The sequence below is a fragment of the Suricata suricatta genome, chromosome 5, assembly GCF_006229205.1.
Source record: "Suricata suricatta isolate VVHF042 chromosome 5, meerkat_22Aug2017_6uvM2_HiC, whole genome shotgun sequence".
In the NCBI taxonomy this organism is placed as follows: domain Eukaryota; kingdom Metazoa; phylum Chordata; class Mammalia; order Carnivora; family Herpestidae; genus Suricata; species Suricata suricatta.
The window spans coordinates 55,502,163-55,523,732 of NC_043704.1; the positions used below are offsets into that span (position 1 = coordinate 55,502,163).

The following is a 21,570-nucleotide window of genomic DNA, read 5'->3' on the forward strand; positions in this document are numbered from 1 at the left end:
TATCTTAATGTGTATGGAGCATCCATTGCTTGGAGGGCACTGTGCTAGATGCCAAGGGTACAAAAATAAATTCATCACAGTCCATGGCCTCAAGGAGCTCCAGTGATGAAGGGGAACAAAAACGGAAACTGTTTCAGTATAGTATTAAGATAGAGGTAGAACTATTGATTTATAGAGTAAACTAAGCTAGGAAATTGCTGAAAAGTTTTAAATAACATAGTCACACCAGATGCTTCACTATACCAAAAATAGAGTTTATTGTCATCAGAATAACTGTCTTCTATTGCAAATTTGCACATTTGTCTATCTCATCTTCAGATTTAAAATGTATGTAAAGACAATCCAAATGTCACCTGGATATTAGCTGTGCGTTCTCTGCAGTGTTATTGCTGTTCCCTAAGCCTCAGTTTCCCCAACCGTGAAACCTAAGTATTCCTGCTCTATTTACCTCCGAGCACTGTTGTAAGATGAGAAGGAATCAACGCCTGGGAGTGCCTTATACACACTACATGTGACCATACCATTCTGTCTTTCGAGGATGCTACCGCATCTACAGTAATTTGACTAATTTTCACCAGTGGACTCTTAGTGTAAGGGTTATCACGTCTGGCCCCAAGCAGTTAAGGTAGTTGCACTTTCTCCACAAATGATCTTTCTCCCTACGCAGCAACTCTGGAGGCAGGTATTCTGGGTGGCCTGACCACAATATGGAAGAAGGCCGTCCAATGTGTACTGGACTTGGTGTAAGAAATGTTTATTTTCGGGGCGCCTGGGTGGCTCAGTCGGTTAAGTGGCTGACTTCAGCTCAGGTCATGATCTTACAGTTCGTGGGTTCCAGCCCTGCATCCGGCTCTGTGCTGACAGCTCAGAGTGTGGAACCTGTTTCAATTCTGTGTCTCCCTCTCTCTCTGCCCCTCCCCCACTCACAATCTGTGTCTTTCTCTCTCTCAAAAATAAACAAAAAAATTTTTTTAAAAGAAATGTTCATTTTACTGTCACTGAGATTTCAGTGCATATGTGTTACTGCAGCATGGCATCACATACTGACTAATAGGCGTTACAGATGTAAATTATTATTTTAAAATGCACTAGCACTTAGATGGTCCATTACCCGGCAGCCCTGGGACACTTACTGCATTCTGACAAAGCCTCAGAATCAGCAGTCCTTGAGAGTACTTGTTATTCTATCATTAAAAGACTCTCCTGGATGCACAACTAAGCCTGCATGACGTTCCCCCTCTCATTTCTGCTCTCAACACCCCTCCTTCACATACTAACTTCAGCCTATATTTTAAAACTCTTTCTCAACTAATGTGCCTGTTACTCTAAAAAGTCAATATTCCAAATAGGTGAGGGATGCCAATTCACTAGTTTTATTTGTACCGGAGATTAATGGCCTTGAAAGCTCCTTAACTGGACAATGAAGATGTTGATCACAAGGGCTTGCCTACTTTGGCAAAGAGACTTGTTACCCACAGGAAAACTGCCAAACAGTATATTAAGCACCTGGAAGGATTCTTAATACAAGAGCATATACATTGGTATACATCACAAGCGAAAATGCTCTGAATACTCATCACAGTAGCTCTTACTTGCTTTTTTACAGAAGCTCTTGTTGCAGACAATACCAGAAGCTGAAAAATAACAAGTATAATACGTACACAACTATTACAAGATCACAGATCATAACGCTCTGGGAATGTCACCTTACCTGTTCTATATTTTGCCCTCTAGTGACATATTCATTACCAACTTTGATTCTAGGATGGATCAAGCCCTTCACCAACTCAGAAGAGTTAATGCCCATGAGGAAAGCAGCTTTGTCAGCACCTGGTCAGAAGAAAAGGAGGAAAGGTAGAAGGGAGAGGGGGAGAGAGGAAGGTGGGAGGAAGGAAGGGGGGAAGGAGAAGAGAAAACACTACTTAAATTCATTCAATTATAGCCAAACAAGCTCGCCAGAGGACAAAAGGAAGGTATGTTCAGACCTATATAGCAAGGTGGACTGTAGTTTTGAAATAAAAGGCTTGTATCTGAAATATACAAATCAAACCACAATGAAATGCCACTTTACACCCACTAGACTTGCTATAATCAAAAAGACAGACAATAACAAGAGTTGGTGAAGGTGTGGAGAGATGGAAACCCTCCTACATTGTTGGTTGGCATGTAACAGGGTAGAGCCATGGAAAACAATTTGGCAGCTACTGAAAAGTTAGAGTTAATCTAAGAACCAGAAATTCTACTGGTGGGTATATACCTAGTGAAAACATATGTTCACACAAAAAATTGCACACAAATCTTTCTAACAATATTATTCATAATCATCAAAAGTGGAGAAACCCAAATGTCCATTAGCTGATGAATAAACAAAATGCAGTATAGAAACACAACAGAAACTTTTTTTGCCATAAAAAAAGAATGAAGTATTGAAGCATGCTTCCATATGGATCAAACTTGAAAACGTTATGCTAAGTGAAAGAAGCCAGAAACAAAAGGCCATACATTATTTAATTCCAATCATAGGAACTGTCCAGAACAGGCAAATCCAAAGAACAGAAAGTAGACCCTGTGGTTGATAAGGGGAGAAGGGAATCGGAGGAAGTACCAATGGGTATAGGATACTTTTTCTGTTTTTTTCTCACATTCTTATTTAAGTTCCAGTTAGTTAACATACAGTGTAACATTAGTTGCAGATGTAGAATAGTACTCTTTGAAGTAATTGAATATTCTGGAATTAGATAGTGGTAATGGCTACACAATCTTGTGAATATGCTAAAACTCATTGAGCTGTATACTTTAAAAGACTGAATTTTATGGTATGTGGATTACACCTCAGTTGTAAAAAGAAATCTATTTCTTTATACTGGCCCTCTTCTAAAACAAACTACTTGACATACACGGAAAATCTTATCTCTATTATTTGCCCATTTTCCCTTTATACATATGTAATTGTAGGTTCTTTCAATGAAACAGGGACTTAGGCCATGTAATCTGATAATTCAAGACAACCACCAATAATCAACAGAAGCCAGGACACTTGGATTTATCAAAACACCTCTTTCCCAGTGAGGTCTTTTTGCTCTATAGTGCCCTCTGCTGGCCCACAAGAATACATACAACCCACACACCTGCATTATTCTAAATCAGTGCTTCCATTTTCTAAGGAAAGTGGGGGAAGAATGAATGTTATCAGAAAGAGTAAATAAACATGTATCACATCATGTGTTTAAAAATTACAACACAAAAGAATGCCACAGGCAAAAAGTTGTAAGAACATTCCAATTGTAGATTTCTTCAGTTATCAAGCAAAAGGAATATTTTGCTCATCTAACATCTCTGCTATACCCTACATTTTTATATGAATTCTCAGATACGCTAGTATATCTGATGTAGTCACTTTATAAAATAATGGCTTACAGTAGAAGAAAATGCAGTCTTTCATTACTTCACTAAGAAGTAAAAGGTTTCCTGAGCAATAACCACAAATAGAGAGTAAAGTAAAAACAAAAAACAATTAGAGAGCTGCATGTCACTTGTATCAACTATATCCATTTCCTTTTGTGGGCCTTTGAAATTTGCACAAAGGATTGAAAAGCTTCAAATGTTTATTTGCTTATTAACTAAGATCAATATATATTATACATACATTTCTGCAGGCCACACACTTACTCTGTGTCAGAGATAATGGCCCAGCTACTCAGTTGCTATGAAACCTTTCAAAATGCAAAGACTATTTGGGGAAATAAATGGAAAAATCAAAAGTAGAGCAAACGTACTCATCCTATGCTGAGCTATCCCCGCTAAGAGTGCCACGTTTGGAGACAAAAGCATGATTATTTCAAGTTGAGAATCCAATGGATCAGAATCCTAGCCTTTTTGCACTGGAAGAAACTTTAAAGAGCACATGACCTAGAATGAAAACATTTAAAAGAAAGAGAGAAATGCAATGTGTCTGATGAATCTGTGTGGAGGTGAATACTGACAATGTGAAAAATGAACAATTCCACAATATTTGCTCAAAAAAAAAAAAAAGATAGTTCAGTTCTCTGAGCTTTGGAAGCATTCAGACCGACAAAGAGGTAATAATAGTCTCAAACTCATACCTCCTTTTGCCAGTGTTAAGGACAGTCCTTTGAGTCTATTTTTATCCATGAACAAAGGAAACCCAAATTCTCTGTACAATATCCCACCTTAAGCTCTGACAGAAATAGCATCCGACATTACAGAATTATTTGCCACCCACTCCAGAGACAGCGAGTATCTGCAGACGGAGAAGTAGTACCCCTTGCCTCCACCCGACAGGTGTATATTACACATTCTCCAGGTTTTCACTGTGTTTTGTTTTGTTTAGACAGAAACCAGTACTTGTCATCTTGTTCTAAAAAATAAATTACTTCATTTGCACTAAAAGTTTCACAACCAAGATGAAAATAGTTTAAATCTATGAATAAATATCCATCTGACAGTCAGGAAATGATATTACGAACAAAGCAAGGTCTGTAAACACATTTTCATCATGTAACCTGATGTGTTCCGAAAAGAGGCTTTATGAAATTCCCACCATCATGCCCCAGGACCTTGTGAATAAAACCATGGATTTTTAATTAGGCTGTCTGATCTTACCTGGGAGAGGCAATGTTTAGACAGAGCAGGTGTTCTCACACATTGGCGTGAATCAGAATACCCTGGAGAGCTCAGAAAGGTACAAAGGAGGGGGCTTGCTGAAGGGGCTTGGGTCTGGACCTGTTTTTATCATGTTCCCCGGGTGATTTGAGAACATAGTCCACATTACAGTGGTCATCAAACTTGGCTGCACATTGAGGTCACCTGGGAAATTGTAACAACAGACAATGATGCCTCTACTTAACCCCATGATTCATTTTCTAATTAATGCCTGGGTGAAGCCTGAGCATCAGAAATTTCTAAGCTCCCCGCTGTGTCCAATGTGCAGCCAAGTTTGAGAACTGTCCTCTGAGGAATAGTAGCCAGCTTTAGTAAGTATATTTTGAAGTCAAGTAGGTAGAACGAAGCCTGGCTTTACCTGAAAACGAGTAAGGGGGCAGAGAAAAACAAAAGGCAATCTTTCCCAAATTTATAATTTCAGCCCAGTTCAGTCCCATATGTAAACAACCAGATATAAAGAAAGGAACAAAATCCAGTTTTATCATTCCTGGCTAATGTAAAGAGGGGCTGGAAGAATGACATTTAATTGTTAGGCTTTCAAGTAGGCTTATAATGTGATTTCTGAGATGTTCACCTTTTACTATTTTTATTGAACAAAGTTTACTGAGCACCTACTATGTGCAAGGCCTAAGTACTAGATGCTGCAGCAAGAAAGATAAACAAGGCAAAGAATTTGGGGCATCAAGGAGTTTATAATCCACGAAAGTAAATAAAACAGAAAAAAATAAGTCAGTAAAACAACTGCTTATCAGAGACAAAGAAATCAATTATTTTATTATGAAAGTTTGAAAGAAGAAGGAATTTCTTAGGATTGTCTGACCAAGGAAGGTTTGAAAAAAGAAATAGTATTTGATCTGAGCCTTGAAGATGAGAAGGGTATAATAGGCAAACACAGGAGGGGCACCTGGATGGCTCAGTTGGCTAAGCATCTGACTGTGGCTCAAGTCATGATCTCACTGTTTGTGAGTTTGAGCCCTGCATTGGGCTCTGTGCTGACTGCTCAGATCCTGGATCCTGCTTTGGATTCTGTGTGTCTCTCTCTCTCTCTGCCCCTCACCTGCTTGTGCTCTCTCTCTCTCTCTCTCTCTCTCTCTCTCTCTGCCCCTCACCTGCTTGTGCTCTATCTCTCTCTCTCTCTCTCTGCCCCTCACCTGCTTGTGCTCTCTCTCTCTCTCTCTCTCTCTGCCCCTCACCTGCTTGTGCTCTATCTCTCTCTCTCTCTCTCTCTAAAAAATAAACAAACATTAAAAAAGTTTTTAAAAATAGTAATAGGCAAATACAGGAGAACAAGAATATCTGAGACAAAAGAGCATGACTTACCGGCATCGCGGTGGGGAAGAGCATGCGCAGTCAGAGACCGGACCACAAAGTCAGGGAGGCAGCAATAAACATAAAAGCAGGGATTTCTGGTCACAGAAGACATCTGATGCCACTCACTATAAGGTACTCACTAAATAATGGAGAAACCTTATAGGGACTTTTAGCGAAGCAATGGCATAGAGTCAGGTGTCACAATGTGTAATTTTGTGCAGGGATGCAAGATGGACCAGAGCAGGGAGAGTAGATGAGAAAAAGTGAGCCCACTGCAAGATGCTAATATGCAAGGTGCTGAGGGTCTAAACCAGAAATAAGAAAGGGAAGAAAGACTGGGAAACATGACTAAGAGGTTCTGACCTGAGAAACAGAAGAGCAGCAGCATGAACACATGTAGAGAAGACATCACAGGGGAGAAGAGGAAGCAACGAGCTAGGACACCAGGAGGCGATGCCTCAGAAAGTTAGGAATGTGGGGTTGGCGCTCAAGAAAGAGGCAAGACAAGAATGCCCTCTTCAGTTTGGGTGGCTTCTCTCTTTCCACCCTCTCCTCTCTCTGTCCAGCTCCTTCAATCCTCCCTTCATGGTTAACTGGGGAGAAAAAATCAAAAGCTTAATAGATTAAGAGCCCTAAGAAATTAGTGAGAAAATAGATTATTCCAAACAAAAATGCTCAATTTTTTTGTGTTTATTTATTTATTTTGAGAGACAGAGCATGAGTTGGGGAGGGGCAGAGAGAGAGAGAGAGAGAGAGAGAGAGAAAGGGAATCCCATGCTGTCAGCACAGAGCCTGACATAGGTCTCGATGTCACAAACTGGGAGATCACAGCCTGAGCTGAAATCAGGAGTCGGATGCCCAGCTGACTGAGCCACCCACAAGCCCCCCCAAATATGCTATTTTAAAAGTGGGCTAAGGATGGAAATAATAATCCAAAAAAGAAATGATACAAATAGGTAAGAATATACAAAAATTAACTTTATTAATATTTATTTATCTTTTTAAGAGAGATTTAATTTATTTTTGAAAAAAATTTTTAACATTTATTTATATTTGAGAGAGATACACACAGAGCATGAGCGGGGAGAGAGAGGGAGACACAGAATCTGAAGCAGGCTCCAGGCTCCCAGCTGTCAGCACAGAGCCTGATACGGGGCTCAAACCCACAAACTGTGAGATCATGACCTGAGCTGAAGTCAGCTGTTGAACCAAATGAGCCACCCAGGCACCTCTAACTTTATTAATATTTAAATATAAAACAAAATCTGGCTATTTGGGAAGAGAAAGAACTGTTAATATTAGTGAACACAGTGAGAAAGTTACTCTCAATGCTGCTGATAGGAATATAAATGGTAAATCATAGGGCAGCTTCAGAAAAAAAATTTACTCTTAGAAGTTTATTCTAAAAAAATTATGTATATCTTTGAATTTGTAAGGGTGTTCACCAAAATTTTGTTCATGATGGTAAAAATCTGGAAATAAATATTCAATAAGAAATATTTAAACTATCCATACATGGGACACTTTGTAGCCATCTAAAGGGATATTGCAGAAAATATGAAAGATGTTCACATATAATTTACTGAAAAACTCTGAAGGCAACAACATGAAGAGTATGAACATATATATTTTATTTTAAAAAGTTGCCTGTGCATACTCAACTATAAAAACACAGGAAAGATGTGTCCTGTGGCATTCACAGTGATTGTCCCTAAGTAGGATTTTTTTAAATGAATAATTTTGTGCCAGCCACTGCTTTAAAACCTAGAAACACAGCACTGAACACACCAAATTAAGTCCCTGCTGGTCAAAAAAAAAAAAAAAATAGCTGTATGAACGACGTGAAGAAAAATATTCAGGTTAAGGGGAAAGAGAGCAATCAGAAGGCAATGGGAGTGGTCAGGGAAGGTTTTTCTGATAAGGTAACATTTAAGAAGACACCTTAAGATAAGAATAGATGGGAGCTATTAGTGAGCCTAGAGCAAGGAGAGAAGTCAGTGAAAAAGTCCTGAAAGAGGAGCTCCTATGCTCTAAGAGCCAAGAGACCAGTAGGGCTGAGTGAAGGGAATGAGAGCAGGGGAAATGGTAGGTGAAGTTTCTGTACCCTATTTCGGGGACATAGATTGGTGATGGGGGTTGGTGATTCCACACCAAGCAATTCTATGATACCAGCTGGGTGTCCTACAATTCAACTCAATTCTACCTGAAGATAGCATCAGATCCCAAGGGTTAGGAGTTCAGTTCTGTAAGACGATTCTCCCCCTCCCCCACTTCAGATGTCAATGACAAGTCCAGGTTGTCTCTTGGGCTACTGACTCAGGCTGTAGATCTGTGGTTCTAAAGACCCTCTCCTCAGGTTCAATTAATTTGCTAGGGATTCACAGAATTCAAGGAAATATTTTACCCACTCTATCAATAGCTCATTATAAAGAAAAGTCACTCAGGAAAAGTCAGATGGAATAGATGGCATAGGGCAAGGTGTAGAAAAAGAGTGCAAAGCTTCCATGCCCCAAGCGCACAGTCCGCCCCAAATCTCCATGTGTCCACCAACCCTGGAGCTCTCTAAACCTGTCCTTTTGGGTTTTTATGGAAACTTCATTACAGGGACTTGACTGATTAAATCATTGGCCATTGATGATGGAACTAAATCCTTAGCCACTCTCCTCTCCCCTATTGGAGGTGGGACTTAATGTTGCTTCTCTCTAACCACCTGGTTAGTTCCTATGGTTACCAGCCCCCAACCTTACAGGCAGTCTGAAAGTTGATTCATTAACATAACAAAAGCACCTCTATTGCTCTTATCACTTAGAAAATTCCAAAGGCTTTAAGAACTCTGTGCCAGAAACTTGAACAACGATCAAATATAATTTTTTATTAAAAATCACAATATCAAAAAAAGTCACAATATCACAGTAGGAGATGGGGAGAGATTTAGAGGGATCACAGAGGATGAGGCTATGAAGAGAACTTGGGGCTTATTTAAGTAAGATGGGAGCTATTAGTGAGCCTAGAGCAAGGAGAGAAAGGGCTACTGTTGGCTGTTCTGTGAAGAAATATTAGTCATGAGACCAGGGTGAAGACAGAGAGACCAATAAAGAAGGTATTTCAATAATCTGGTAAGAAATGATGGCTCAGGCTAGATGGTAATAGTAGACAGGGTCATGGTGAGTAAGCGGTTATGAATTTTATACGTATTTAAAGGTAGGTACAGAAAGGCAGAGACAAAGGAGTTCCGGGTGACGTTAAGTGTTAGGGCAACTGAGAGAATCCAGTTATCATTTTTTAAAGACAGAGAAATGAAGACCTAGTAGCAGGGGCAGGATGAGATGAAGAGTTTAATTCTATACACACTGAATTTGAGATGACCACTTAAGAAATTAGAAAAGATTCAAAAATGAAGTCCAGCATCTCTGTAGCATTTAGAAGTGGGAAAGATGAGGACACTCCAGCAAAAACTCTGAGAAGGAGCCACTGGGGAGATTGGAGGATATTATGTGCATCATTTTCTTATATGTATTTTATGATAAATAAGTATGCCCAGCTTTCATAATGAGAACAATTCTTAAAAAAAACTGTTTCCAAGCATATAAAAGGCAAAAAACAAAACAAAACAAAAACACAACAAAATAAAGCAACAAAATAAGATGTTACAAGAGCACATTTTAATATGTTAATATATGGTGTTTACACAAGCCTCAGGTCTCATTCCTTCACTTCCTTCCCATCTGTGCTCAAGTGTTCTTTTTCCTGAGGATTTTCTGACTATCTATGAGAACACTCTAGCCCCTATTATGGTTTGTTCTTCTACTCTGCTTTATTTCATTATGACTTCATGCATGTTTGTCTGTTTACATATATGGTCTATCTCCTCAGCACCAAAATAGTCTCTGGCACAAACTGGCCTCAAAAATTACTCATTAAACAATTAAAAAACAAACAACCCAATTCAAAAATGGGCAAAGTACTTGAATTAATATTTCTCCAGAGAAGATATACAAGTGGCCAATAAGCACATGAAAAAATACTCAACATTCCTAATCATCAGGAAATGCAAATCAAAACCACAATAAGATACTACTTTATACTCATTAGAATGGTTATTATAATTTTTTTAAGAATTGAAATCAGGGATTTGAATGGATATTTAAACACCAATGTTCACAGTACCATTAATCATAGTAGTGAAAGGTAGAAGCAACCCAAGTGTCCATAAATGGATAAATGTATAAACAAAATGTGAAATATACATACAACGGAATATTATTCAGCCTTAAAAAGGAATGAAATTCTGACATATACTATAACATGAATCTTGAAGACATTATACTAAGTGAAATAAGCCATGCATAGAAAGACAAATATTGAAAGATTCCACTTACCTAGATACCTAGAGTAGGAATTCATAGAGACAGAAAGTAGATTAATGATGGACAGGGGTTAGGAAAATGGGGTAATAGGGAGTTATTAATAGGTGCAGAAGTTTAGTTTCAGATGATGAGTAGTTCTGGAGATGAACAGTGGTTATGGCTGTACAACAATGTGAATGCATGTAATGTCACTAAAAACAGTTAAAATGGTAAATTTTATGTGATGGATATTTTAGCACAGTTGAAAATATAAATTTTAAGAAATTATTTGTTGAAAGATTTGAATGAATGGGTTTTCTCTTTTTTGCTTTAGCAGCCAGGAATTTTAATATCAAATGAAATAATTATAATAAGTATTCTTCCTTCCTTTTTATTTTTAAAGTTGATTCATTTATTTTGAGAGTGAGAGAGAGAGCATGTGAATGAGTGGGGGCAAGGGCAGACAGAGAAAGGGAGAGAGAGAGAATCCCAGGTAGGCTCTGCACAGTCAGCTCAGAGCCTCACGCAGGGCTCAATCTTAATGTGAGATCACGACCTGAGCTGCAATCAAGAGTTGGACGCTTAACTGACTGAGCTACCCAGGTGCTCTGCTTCCTTCTTTTCATAAGGAGAATGCCTCAAATCTTTTTGGTAAGCAGGCAAGACTATAGAGGGTTTTTTTCATGTTTATTTATGTTTGAGAGAGAGAGCGAGCAAGAGAGAGAGACAGAGTCAGAACACAAGCAGGGGATTGTCAGAGAGAGAGACAGAATCCAGATCCAAACACCTCTGCGCTGTCAGCATAGAGCCTGATGCACGGCTTGAACCAATAAACTGCAAGATCATGACCTGAGCCCAAGTCGGGCACTCAACCAATTGAGCCACCCTGGTGCCCCAAGACTATAGATTTTTTAATGTGAATAACAAACAAAGGGAAATGAAGCCACTGTGCTCTCAATGTAATGGAAACTCTACTTTGGGAATTCTAAAGATCTTTGTTCACACCTCCATTACATTACTTCATACATCTTCCGGTAATTTGCTCCTTTCTCCATTTTTCTCAGCAGGCTAAGTGCTGGCGGAAGGGCTTTCTCCTAGTTAGTCTTATAGTACCCAAGTTTAGCAAATTTACTAGCATTGTCAATAATTAAGGAATGCTTCTCATTCTGAGATACTGGAATTATATATCAGAATGCTGGTAAAGAGAACAGTTTTGAGAAGAAACAATTGAGGGAGATTGCTGATCAGTTTCAATGTTTTCAAAAGCCAAGGGGCAAGGTAACTGCAAGGAAAAGGGAACAGGGCTGGGGTCAGGGATTTGAACAGAATATATGCCATGGCCTGAAAGCAATTCTTACTTTCTGTGCCATCTGCTTCCACTTGCTCTTCTCTGGGTTTCTGTTTAAATTTCATGTTTCCAAAGTGCAGGATGGCTCCAATGAGTTTATAGGATCCATACTTCTCATCAGGAAGGAAGCCCAAGATGTCCATGGCCCGCTGTGAAAAGAGAAACAGATGGCTATATTTTCATTTGCCTAATGGCTGCAGTAAGCACCTCACCCCTGCTGAGTGTCACACCTCCTCTACACTCTGTGGGCCGTCAAAGGGAGTGAAACAGATCGCCACAGCCCGAGGTGTGACAGCTCTGTTCAAAGCAATGCAAATCGGGCCTGTTGGCACTTGGTCACCCGCAGTCTACTTATCCCTTTAAAAGAGAATTAGGAAGGCTTGTTTAATTTCCAGTAGTTTTAGAACTTTCCTTGGATTCCCTGCTCCCTCTCTTCCTCCTGCCATTGATTATTAACTGGCTCTCTAAGGTAAATGGTTTTGTCTTCTATTGTTATGGCAGAAAGTAAAGTGTTCCTTTACTTTCTTATTTGCTTATTTGGGGGGCTCCTATACATCCCCCCCACAACTTTATTCAAAGACTGGCAAAAGGAAGTGTTTCAGAAAAGAAAAAGGCCATGTCACTGAAGACCTGCATCTTAAGAAGCCACTGCATGTGGTAAGATGTGTGTCCTCACACACTCCAACAGGATAGAAATTGGTACAATTTTTCTAGTGGTTAATTTAGAATATGTATCAAGAGACTATAAAAAATTCATAATCCTTACCTAGTAATTTCACCTTTGGGAATCTAGCTATAAGGTGACTGTAATACACAGAAAAAACACTTACCTACAAAGTTATTTACCACAGTAGAAAACAAAACAAAACTTTGAGTCTAACAATAGGAGAATGGCTAAACACAGTACAGGACAAATGTCTGGTGAAATATTAAGTATTCATTTAAATGTTTATGAAGAGTGTGTAATAACACTGAAAATGCTTATAAAATTAATCAAAAAAGCAAACTCTGTATACTGAGTAGTATACAGAGTGTGATTATGATCTTTTATAAATCTCACCAAATCAACTACATAGTAATAACCCCAATTAGAAAAACAAAGAACAAAGACTATAAAGATATATACCAAATAAGAACAGTGGTTGCCATTGAGTTGAAACACCTACCCATGTTTCCCTGTTTCAAAGTTACCATCCTGACAACGAGCACTTTTACAATAAGTAGCCTTAGAACAGACACAGCCCTACCGGGGCTCCTTTCGCCCTCCACCCCCAGAGGAAGGAAAGTCACTTCTCCTGGACCCTTCCGAAGAAAGAGCTGAAATGCTTTCTTTTCTCACTGTCATTACCAGACTTTGGTTTGATAACTAAGAAGCCTTACGTCTGTGGCCAGCAGTTCTTCAGCATCGTCCCAACTGTCCACAGCAACTACTCCATGAGAGCAAAAGGGGAAGTCAGAGGGATTTTCAGACACCAGGAGCATGTCTGCAGTGGGAAAACCGTCAGTTAAACAGTTAGAGAAATACACAAGGCTTTAGAAAATAATTGACCGATATTCACAGTTTATTCTTATAGCTGATAGCACACTTGTAAACAAGCCAAAATAAAATCCATATTCTACAGCCAAACCTCTGCAATCAAATTTTGCCCTCTATTAACTTGTCAGTCATGTGTTAATGCCTCCCAAGAGAAGACCAGGCAAACCAAATCCAAAAGATTCAATTGCAACAGCTTGAATTGGTGTGAAGAGAAAAACGGATAATGTGAGTTGGCAAAACTTTGAAAACTGGAATTTGGCCTAGATACATGGTTGAGGGCGGAGGACAAAAAATGTTTTGTAAAATTATAACAGGCCTGAATTTCAGAGGCTAGAAAGCAGGCAGACCCTGGGGTTAAGCACCCAGGGAACATTAGCAATGGAATCCTGTCATATCATGTCCTCCCTGTTAGGAGGCTGAGTCTGTCTTTGAAGGGATCCATAAATGAATCTCTGTTCAGCACTCCACCTCTGATGTGCCTCTGACTCCTGATGGGATTCACTTAGTCGGGAAACATAATGGAGGCGGAAACGGAGGCAGGCTGTCAGCAGCGCATCACCAACTGACTTGGCCAAATCACATGAACTGCTTAATGCTTAGCATTTGCTTCCAATGAAGTTTCTTTGAGCTGATCTGATTTTTTAATTTGTCACTCAGCCAAGTGAAGCCGCTATTCTGAACCCCAAATCTCAGAAACAAATTGCACTTTGTGAATGGTCATAGCAGCTTTATTTGGAAACAACCCAACTGTCCATCAAGAGTTAACAAACGGTTGAATATCCATACAACAGATTATTAGTCAGCAAACAAAGGAATGAACTATGAACATATGCTATAGCATGGAAGAATCTCCAAATAATCATGCTGAGTGAAAGGAGCCAGACAACAAGAGTATATACTGTGTGATTCCAAATTACAAAATTCAAGACAATGCAATCTAATCTATAGTGACAGAAAGCATATTAGTAGTTGCCAAGCGACTGGATGGGAAAGGGGAGATTCAGAGGAATGAGAAAGTATGGGGGGTGGGAATTATAAAAGATCGTGAGAAAATTTTTGAGTAGATACATAAATTATCTGGATTGCATCAATGGTCTCACGCATATATACATATGTCAACACTTACATTTATGTCAATAATACTTCAAAGAAGCTGTTTTATAAAAGTTAAAAAGTAAAAAGAAATTGGACCACCCAAAGAAAATCAAGCTAAAGGCAAGTACTATATTTATAGTATTTAATATATACTTAATAGAAATATAATCCCAAATCCTTACTTGATCAATGATTCAAAGGTCCTTTAAATGTTAATACTTCCAAGAATCTCTTTACACCTCACTTTATATAAACAAATATTTGCTGAGCTCAAACAATGTGCCAGGAATTGTAAGTTTTAAAGATACATGAGCGAGGGGGAAAAAAAAATCCTGCCCTCATGAAGCTTCTATTTTAATAGGAGAAGACAGAAATTTTAAAAGTAAGTAAAATGCATGAAAACATATGGAATGTAAGATGGTAAAGAGTGCCATGGAGGAAAACAGCAGGGAAAGGGATGAAAAGTGTTGGCAACATGGGGGCATCTGGCTGGCTCAGTTGGGAGTATGCAACTCTTGCTTTCCGAGTTGTGAGTTTAAGCCCCATGTTGAGTGTAGAGATTACTTAAAAATTTAAAAAATATTGGTGATACAGAGTTACAGGTTTTAAGAAAGTGATCAGAGAAGGCCTCCATAATGTGACATTTCAGTAAAGACCTGCAAGAGTTGAGGGAGAGAACCATGGAGATAAATGGGGGAGAATGTTCCAGATAGAGAAGTACAAATGCAAAGTCCCTGAGGTAGAAGTTTGCCTGGCATTTTGAGTAGCTAAGGTGGGTCAGGAATGGGCTAATGAAGGAAGTGGGAGATAGTATGTTTGAAGTCAGAGAGGCATCAAGAGGACAGATGATATCTCCTCACAGGCCAGGGGGAGGAGTTGAGCATTTGTGCTGTATGTGAGACGGAAGCCATTGAAGCTTTTTGAGCAGAGGAGTAACATCTTCTGATTTATTATTATGAAATTTACCATGGCTGTTGTGTTAAAGACAGAGGAAGCGAGGGTGGAAGCAAGAATATCAGGCAGGAGATGGTTAACGAATCCGGGAGAGAGATAATGGTATTTGATCAGGGCAGTACCCACAGAGATGGCAAGAAGGCTTTTGACAGTAAATGGAACAAGTGAGAATGAGGAGGGAGAAACAGAGGATCAAAGGTAATTCCAAGGGTTTGTGGTGAGCCAAGTGGAAGGGTAGAGCGGTCTCCAGTAGCCCTGGGAAACGTGGTGGTAGCAGCAGGTGTGGGAGGGTGGAGTTAGGAACAGGTGTCAGGCACATTAAATTTGAAATGTGTATGCATGAACTATGAATACATGCTGTAGCATAGAAGAATCTCAAAATAATTATGCTGAGTGAAAGAAGCCAGACAATAGAAGAGTAGGTACTATATAATTTCATCTTTTAAATTTCCAGAAAATATTTTTTCTTTTAAAGTATTTTGCATTTGTATAAACTAAGTGGAAGTGTACACAATGAAATCTCAAGAGCCCTGAGGCACGCACATTAACCTTGTTACGGGTTCTTCTACACATCTCTCTTTTTTCCATAGGGATTTCCCTCAAACATGCAAAACCTATAGTTCTTACTAAATAAACAGCTGAAACCACAGCAATCTATGATTCTGTAATTTTATACTGTGAAAAATCCTCATAAAATAGTGGTATGATGGAAAAAAACCAGTAATGAGTAAATTTCATTGTATGTCATTCATATAATGTGGTCCTTCTCTAAGTAGAAAACAAGAGTCATTATCTAGGAATCTAAAATACTGGAGAGAAGTCTGTACTCCAAACTATGGAAATCATCCAATGGAAACAATCTTTAAAACTGTCAGTCTATTGTGCAGCCACTCTGGAAAACAAAACAGAGGTTCCTCAAAAAGTTAAAAAACAGAGCTACCCTAAGATCTAGCAATTACACTGGTAGGTATTTATCCAAAGGATACAAAAATACTGATTCAAAGGAGCACATGCACCAAAATGTTTATAGTAACACTATCAATAATAGCCAAATTATAGGAAGAGCCTGAATGTCCATCATCTGACGATACACACACACACACACACAGGGATATTACTCAGCCATCAAAAATGAAAGCTCACCATTTGCAATGGTGTGTTGGAATTACAGTGTATTATGCTAAATGAAAGAAATCAATCAGAAAAAGACAAATACCATATGATTTCACTCATTTGTGGAATTTAAGAAATAGAACAGATGAACATAGGGGAAGAGAAATAAAAAAATCAAATAAAAACAGAGAGGGAGGCAAACAATGAGAGACTCTTAACTATAGAGAACAAACTGATGGTTGCTGAAGGGGAAGGGGTGCAGTAATGGGTTAAATGCATGAGAGGAACTGTGGAGGGCACTTGTGATGAGCACTGGGTGTTCCATGTAAGTGATGAACCACTGGCTTCTACTCCTGAAATCAATACTACACTGTACGCTAACTAACTTGAATTTAAATAAAATCTTGAAAGAAAAAACAGTCTACAGGAAGTCACCACAAGATAGATGCAAGGAATGAGCCCCAGGGCACTCTAAAGTCACAGGCAGATGAAAGAGACAGACCCACAAAGAAATACTCAGATTTAGGAGAGAAACAAGGGAGGCTGGTGTACTAGAAGCCAAGAGGAGAGATTCTCAAGGAGGAGAGGGTAATCAGTGGTGTCAAATATTGTCTTGACTCTAAAGGTCAACAAAACCCCTCTGTATATTTTTCTTGCAAGGCTCACTCATGGCTTTACTGATGACTCAAATCTATAGTTTCTGAGCTCCAGACCTAGAGCTCCAACTTCCTACTATACATTTCAGTGCAGATGGCCATAAGTAGCTCAAACCCAACACTACGAAAACTGAATCTAGAATAGCCTCTTCTGTGGCTCCTTAGGCTAGTGAATCAAGGCCATACCCAGGCCAGACACCAAAGGGCTTTGAAATCTTGTCCTCCTTTACAGCCAAATACATCATTTCCATGTTTTTCCAATCAGTTGTTTACTTAATATTTTTTCTCTAGAATAGGAGTATGCTATGGGAGGAGGTAAGGATTAAAAAATAACATGATTCCCTCCCTCTAGAAGGCTACAGGAATCACCCATCTAACCAGTGCAAGAAATGCTGTGTGTTTTTAGGGGGATGTTTCAGTTGGATGTTTTAGTTCATACCAAAAAAAAAACAAAAAACAAAAAAACCAAAAACCAAAAACAAAAAACAAAAAACAAAAAAACCAAGAACAAAAACAAAAAGAACCTATCTTCTAAAATTGTTTTGCCAAGAATTACCTTTTAGACCATTCTGAATGGTAACCATTCATATACTTTTCATTTTATACTCATACTTGTTAGGTCATTTTTGATCACTTTTATTTAGGTTATGATGACCAAAGGTGCTATATTTGACATTATTTTCTCTATATTGAATATAGGAAAACAGAAGCCTGGAAAGTCCCATGACTTGTCCAGGACAAAATTAATGATAAATTGAATTTAAAACATAGTCTCTATCATTTTTTAAAATTTTATTTGAGAGAAGGAGAGATCTGGGGGAGGGCCAGAGAGAAAAAGAGAATCCTAAGCACATTCCACGCTCAGCACAGAGCCTGATGGAGGTACTCTATCCCATGTCCCTGGGATTATGACCTGAGCTGAACTCAAGACTCAGATGCTTAGCCAGCTGAGCCACTACCTGCTCAAGCCTGTGTTTGTAACTATCATGGGAATTCCTTTACTTCTTTGCCATAGACAGATGGAGGGTCTTGCTTCCAGATACATTTCTGGAAGTTATAAAGGACACTTAATGGGTTTTTCTTTTATCTCCCTAACCAGAAATATGGCTAATGCATTGGTCTAATAATCCACTGGAGCAGATATGAAGTGGTGGCTCCAGAAAATGTACAAAGTAAATGCATGAGTGTTTGATGAACTTTGAAAGGCCTTTAGCTCAAAACATCTTCCCCACTGGGCCTTATCAAAATTTGTTTTCAAAGAGCTATGAATTCTAATTGCCGTGAGGCTTGAAGTTACCTTGGAGTATCAGGTTAACAGAGATTCCTTTATTTAATTAATTTTATTTCTATCAAGAGATATGGCCCTGGGGCACCTGGGTGGCTCAGTTGGTTAAGTGTCTGGCTTCAACTCAGGTCATGATCTCACGGTTCGTGGGTTCCAACCCCGTGTCGGGCTCTATGCTGACAGCTAGCTCAGAGTCTGGAGCCTGTCTTCAGATTCTGTGTCTCCCTCTCTCTCTCTGACCCTCCCCTGCTTGTGCCGTTTCCCTCTGTCTCTCAAAAATAAACTAAAAAACAGGAGGAAAAAACCTTAAAAAAAAAAAAAAAAGAAAGAGATATGGCCCCGAGAGAATGGGAAAACAGCAAGCAGTGAATACATTTTTGTGAGGCACTATTAGGGCCAGAAGGTTAGGAAAGGCCCACACACACGATTGTTGACCAGGCTGTGGGCATGTCGAAGATGGGAGAGTTCTTCAGAAGGGCTGGGGAGAGCACAGGGAGGGGGCACGAGAAGATGCTAAAAGTCCATTGCTTCACAACCACAAAAGGTGCCAGGTGTCAACCTCAATACAGGTTCATTTCTAGGTCTCTCTTTTTAGTAGGAGATGCAAAATGCCCTTTAAGAGGGAGTATTTTAACATTCAAGGCTGTTTTACATGTTATCTTGATACTAAAGTTTACTTTCTACGTGGCTGAGTGTTCTCCAAGATATAGCTGGGTTCACTATGAAAAGGAGCCAAGCTAACCCTTGGACAACAGACAAACAAACCCTCAAATTTGAAAAGTTCTGTAGCTAGTCTCTCTATGCCACATAACCCATCATTCCCTGTTTCTCACACTGCCATGGATGTCTGAAGAGGCTGTATGCTGCCCAACTCCAGAGAGAATCATTCACATAGTCTACAGTGCGAATGACATTCTCTAGAGTCAGGCAGGGCACAGTCTGCACCACCACACAGGCACATCTTGTTCCTCCTAACAAGATGGGAGAGTGAAGGGAGAAAAGATATGGGACTAGTTCAAGAGAGACTTAACAAGTAAAAAAGAGTACAACTTAATGTGCTCCAGATGAGGTGGTCCAGATGCTGACACTTTCTTCCCCCAGAGGCATTTAGGCCACTAGTAGACAGATCAGGTGCACCTCTTGGCAACCACTGCTATGCATTATTGCCACACACTAAAGTGACCACTCAGGGCAGTAGGCAAAATGTCAAGGATTCCAAGAGATAAGGTTATGTTTCTGACCTCTCACCCTAGAGTTTCTACACTAGTTGAATAGCAAGAATGGGTACAATAAATAAATAGAAAAAATAGTAAAGAAGAGAAGAAAAATAGGAAGGTATATGCAGGACCAATCTATACAGTTGGCATTAAGAATTAAAGAATTTCAAGGGGCCATATCTAAGGGGACTAAGAAAGTGAGTTTTAACCATGGCTTGAACAAGGGCCAGCTTAAACTGGAAGATAAAGAAGAGAGGGATGTTCCAAGACCACATAGAGACTAGTTGGGGGCTGATTCTGCAGTAGCACATCACCCCATTTCCTAGGCTTCTTCAGTCGGTGGCTAGCCTCTTGACTGATTTTCCATACCCAGTTCTTTTGTAGGAAATGCTTCTATTTTAGGAAATTTGTACATTATCCTTATGTTGTTAAAATGTGTTATCCTGTATCAGTCCTCAGGACTCCCTGAAGATCTCCTCTGGCAAACATGAATAAAAAGAGTTCAAATTTTAAAATGTCCTGAAGAATGACCAGTGGTGTTGAGAACAAGTGGACTGACAATATCCGATTTGGACCACCAGATGTCAGTCTTTGTACAGTAATCAATCTCTGCAGCCCCCAAAGACTCCACAAGATCAATGGATTCAAGATAAGCAGGCATTTTCCATAGCGGCCCAGAGCGCTCAGATGGTTCTCTTAGTAAGTAGAGATGGTCCTCCAAATCCTGCAGTTACTGCTGGTACCCACATTGGATCCTCTGTATCAGATACCCTGCACAGCATAGAAATTTGTGCCAAGAATGTTAAATTTGGCATTGCTAATCAAAGGGAGATTTAAAAAAAATCTGTTTCAGGTTAGGTAGACGGAAAGTGAGAAAACCACTGCTGTCATATCATCAGTTGCACCTGTGGCAAAGTTTCCAGTTTGCAGAGCTTTCCCTACTCAGTAAGGGCTCTTTGAAGTTGAAGGCCATGTAGTAAAAACACGGCCAAGTGTAGGATTAGTATACTTAATCTAGGATAACAGGCTGGGGGGAGTTTTCTCCACTAATTTGCTCACCTGGATCTTCCGATCTCATCCCACATCTACTCCTTTGGGAGCATCATTGTCCTCAGTGGTTTACCTCCCATGCAAGTCCTTTGCAATCCAATCAGCTTGTCATTCTCCCCTTCCAATGACTTCCCATAGCACCTAAAATTCACTATAAACTCTGCCGAAGCCTGCAAGATACTGCTTGATCTGGCCCTGCCCACCTTCCTGTATTACCTTCTCTCCACCACTTGCAATGGCCATTTTGCTATGCCAAATGCATTCTTGCCTCAGGGTCTTTGCATTCACTGTTCCCTCTTCTTGGAGCTTTATTCCTGGACATCTTACCTACTTGCTCACTTATTCATATTTATTGTCTGTGAAAATATTTCCTTCTCAGAAAGATCTTGCCTGACCACTCTATCTAAAATATAACCACCTACCCCCACCAAGTCCAAATCCACTGTCCCCTCACCCTACTTTTTTTTATAGACCTACCATTCTCTAAAGTTATGTATTTCTATGTTTACGTGTTTATTATTTGTCTTCCATACTAGAATGCAAGCTCACAAGGGCAGGAACCTGTCTTATTTATTCTCCAACCCCCATGCTTAAGCAATAGTGCCTAGTGCACACATGGCAGTCCACAATAAATATTTGTTGAATGAATACATGAAGTTCATTCTCTTACCACATAAGTTACTTCATTTCTCTTCATGGCACTACCTTTATCCTCATCAAATTATGAAACTTGGGAGGATTTTTTTTTAACTTTTTTTAAAAATGTTTTATTTATTTTTGATACAGAGAGAGACAGAGCATGAGAGGGGGAGGGGCAGAGAGAGAAGGAGACACAGAATCTGAAGCAGGCTCCAGGCTCCAGGCTCCGAGCTGGCTGTCAGCACAGAGCCTGACGCCGGGCTCGAACCCACGAACGTGAGATCTGACCTGAGCCGAAGCCGGAGGCTTAACCGACTGAGCCACCCAGGCGCCCCT

The 21,570-nt window shown here is 39.6% G+C and overlaps 1 protein-coding gene across 1 annotated transcript in view; it reads right to left on the reverse strand.

Moving 5' to 3' along the window:
* The window catches only part of MYH15 (myosin heavy chain 15), a 148,023-nt gene that overhangs the window by 108,004 nt on the left and 18,449 nt on the right, over positions 1–21,570 (reverse strand). Inside the window, exons 11-13 of the mRNA XM_029939249.1 lie at positions 13,069–13,172; positions 11,699–11,837; positions 1,712–1,830 (exon numbers count right to left, since the gene is read on the reverse strand). Coding sequence (XP_029795109.1) covers positions 1,712–1,830; positions 11,699–11,837; positions 13,069–13,172 — 362 coding nt within the window. The remainder of the gene's footprint in view (positions 1–1,711; positions 1,831–11,698; positions 11,838–13,068; positions 13,173–21,570) is intronic.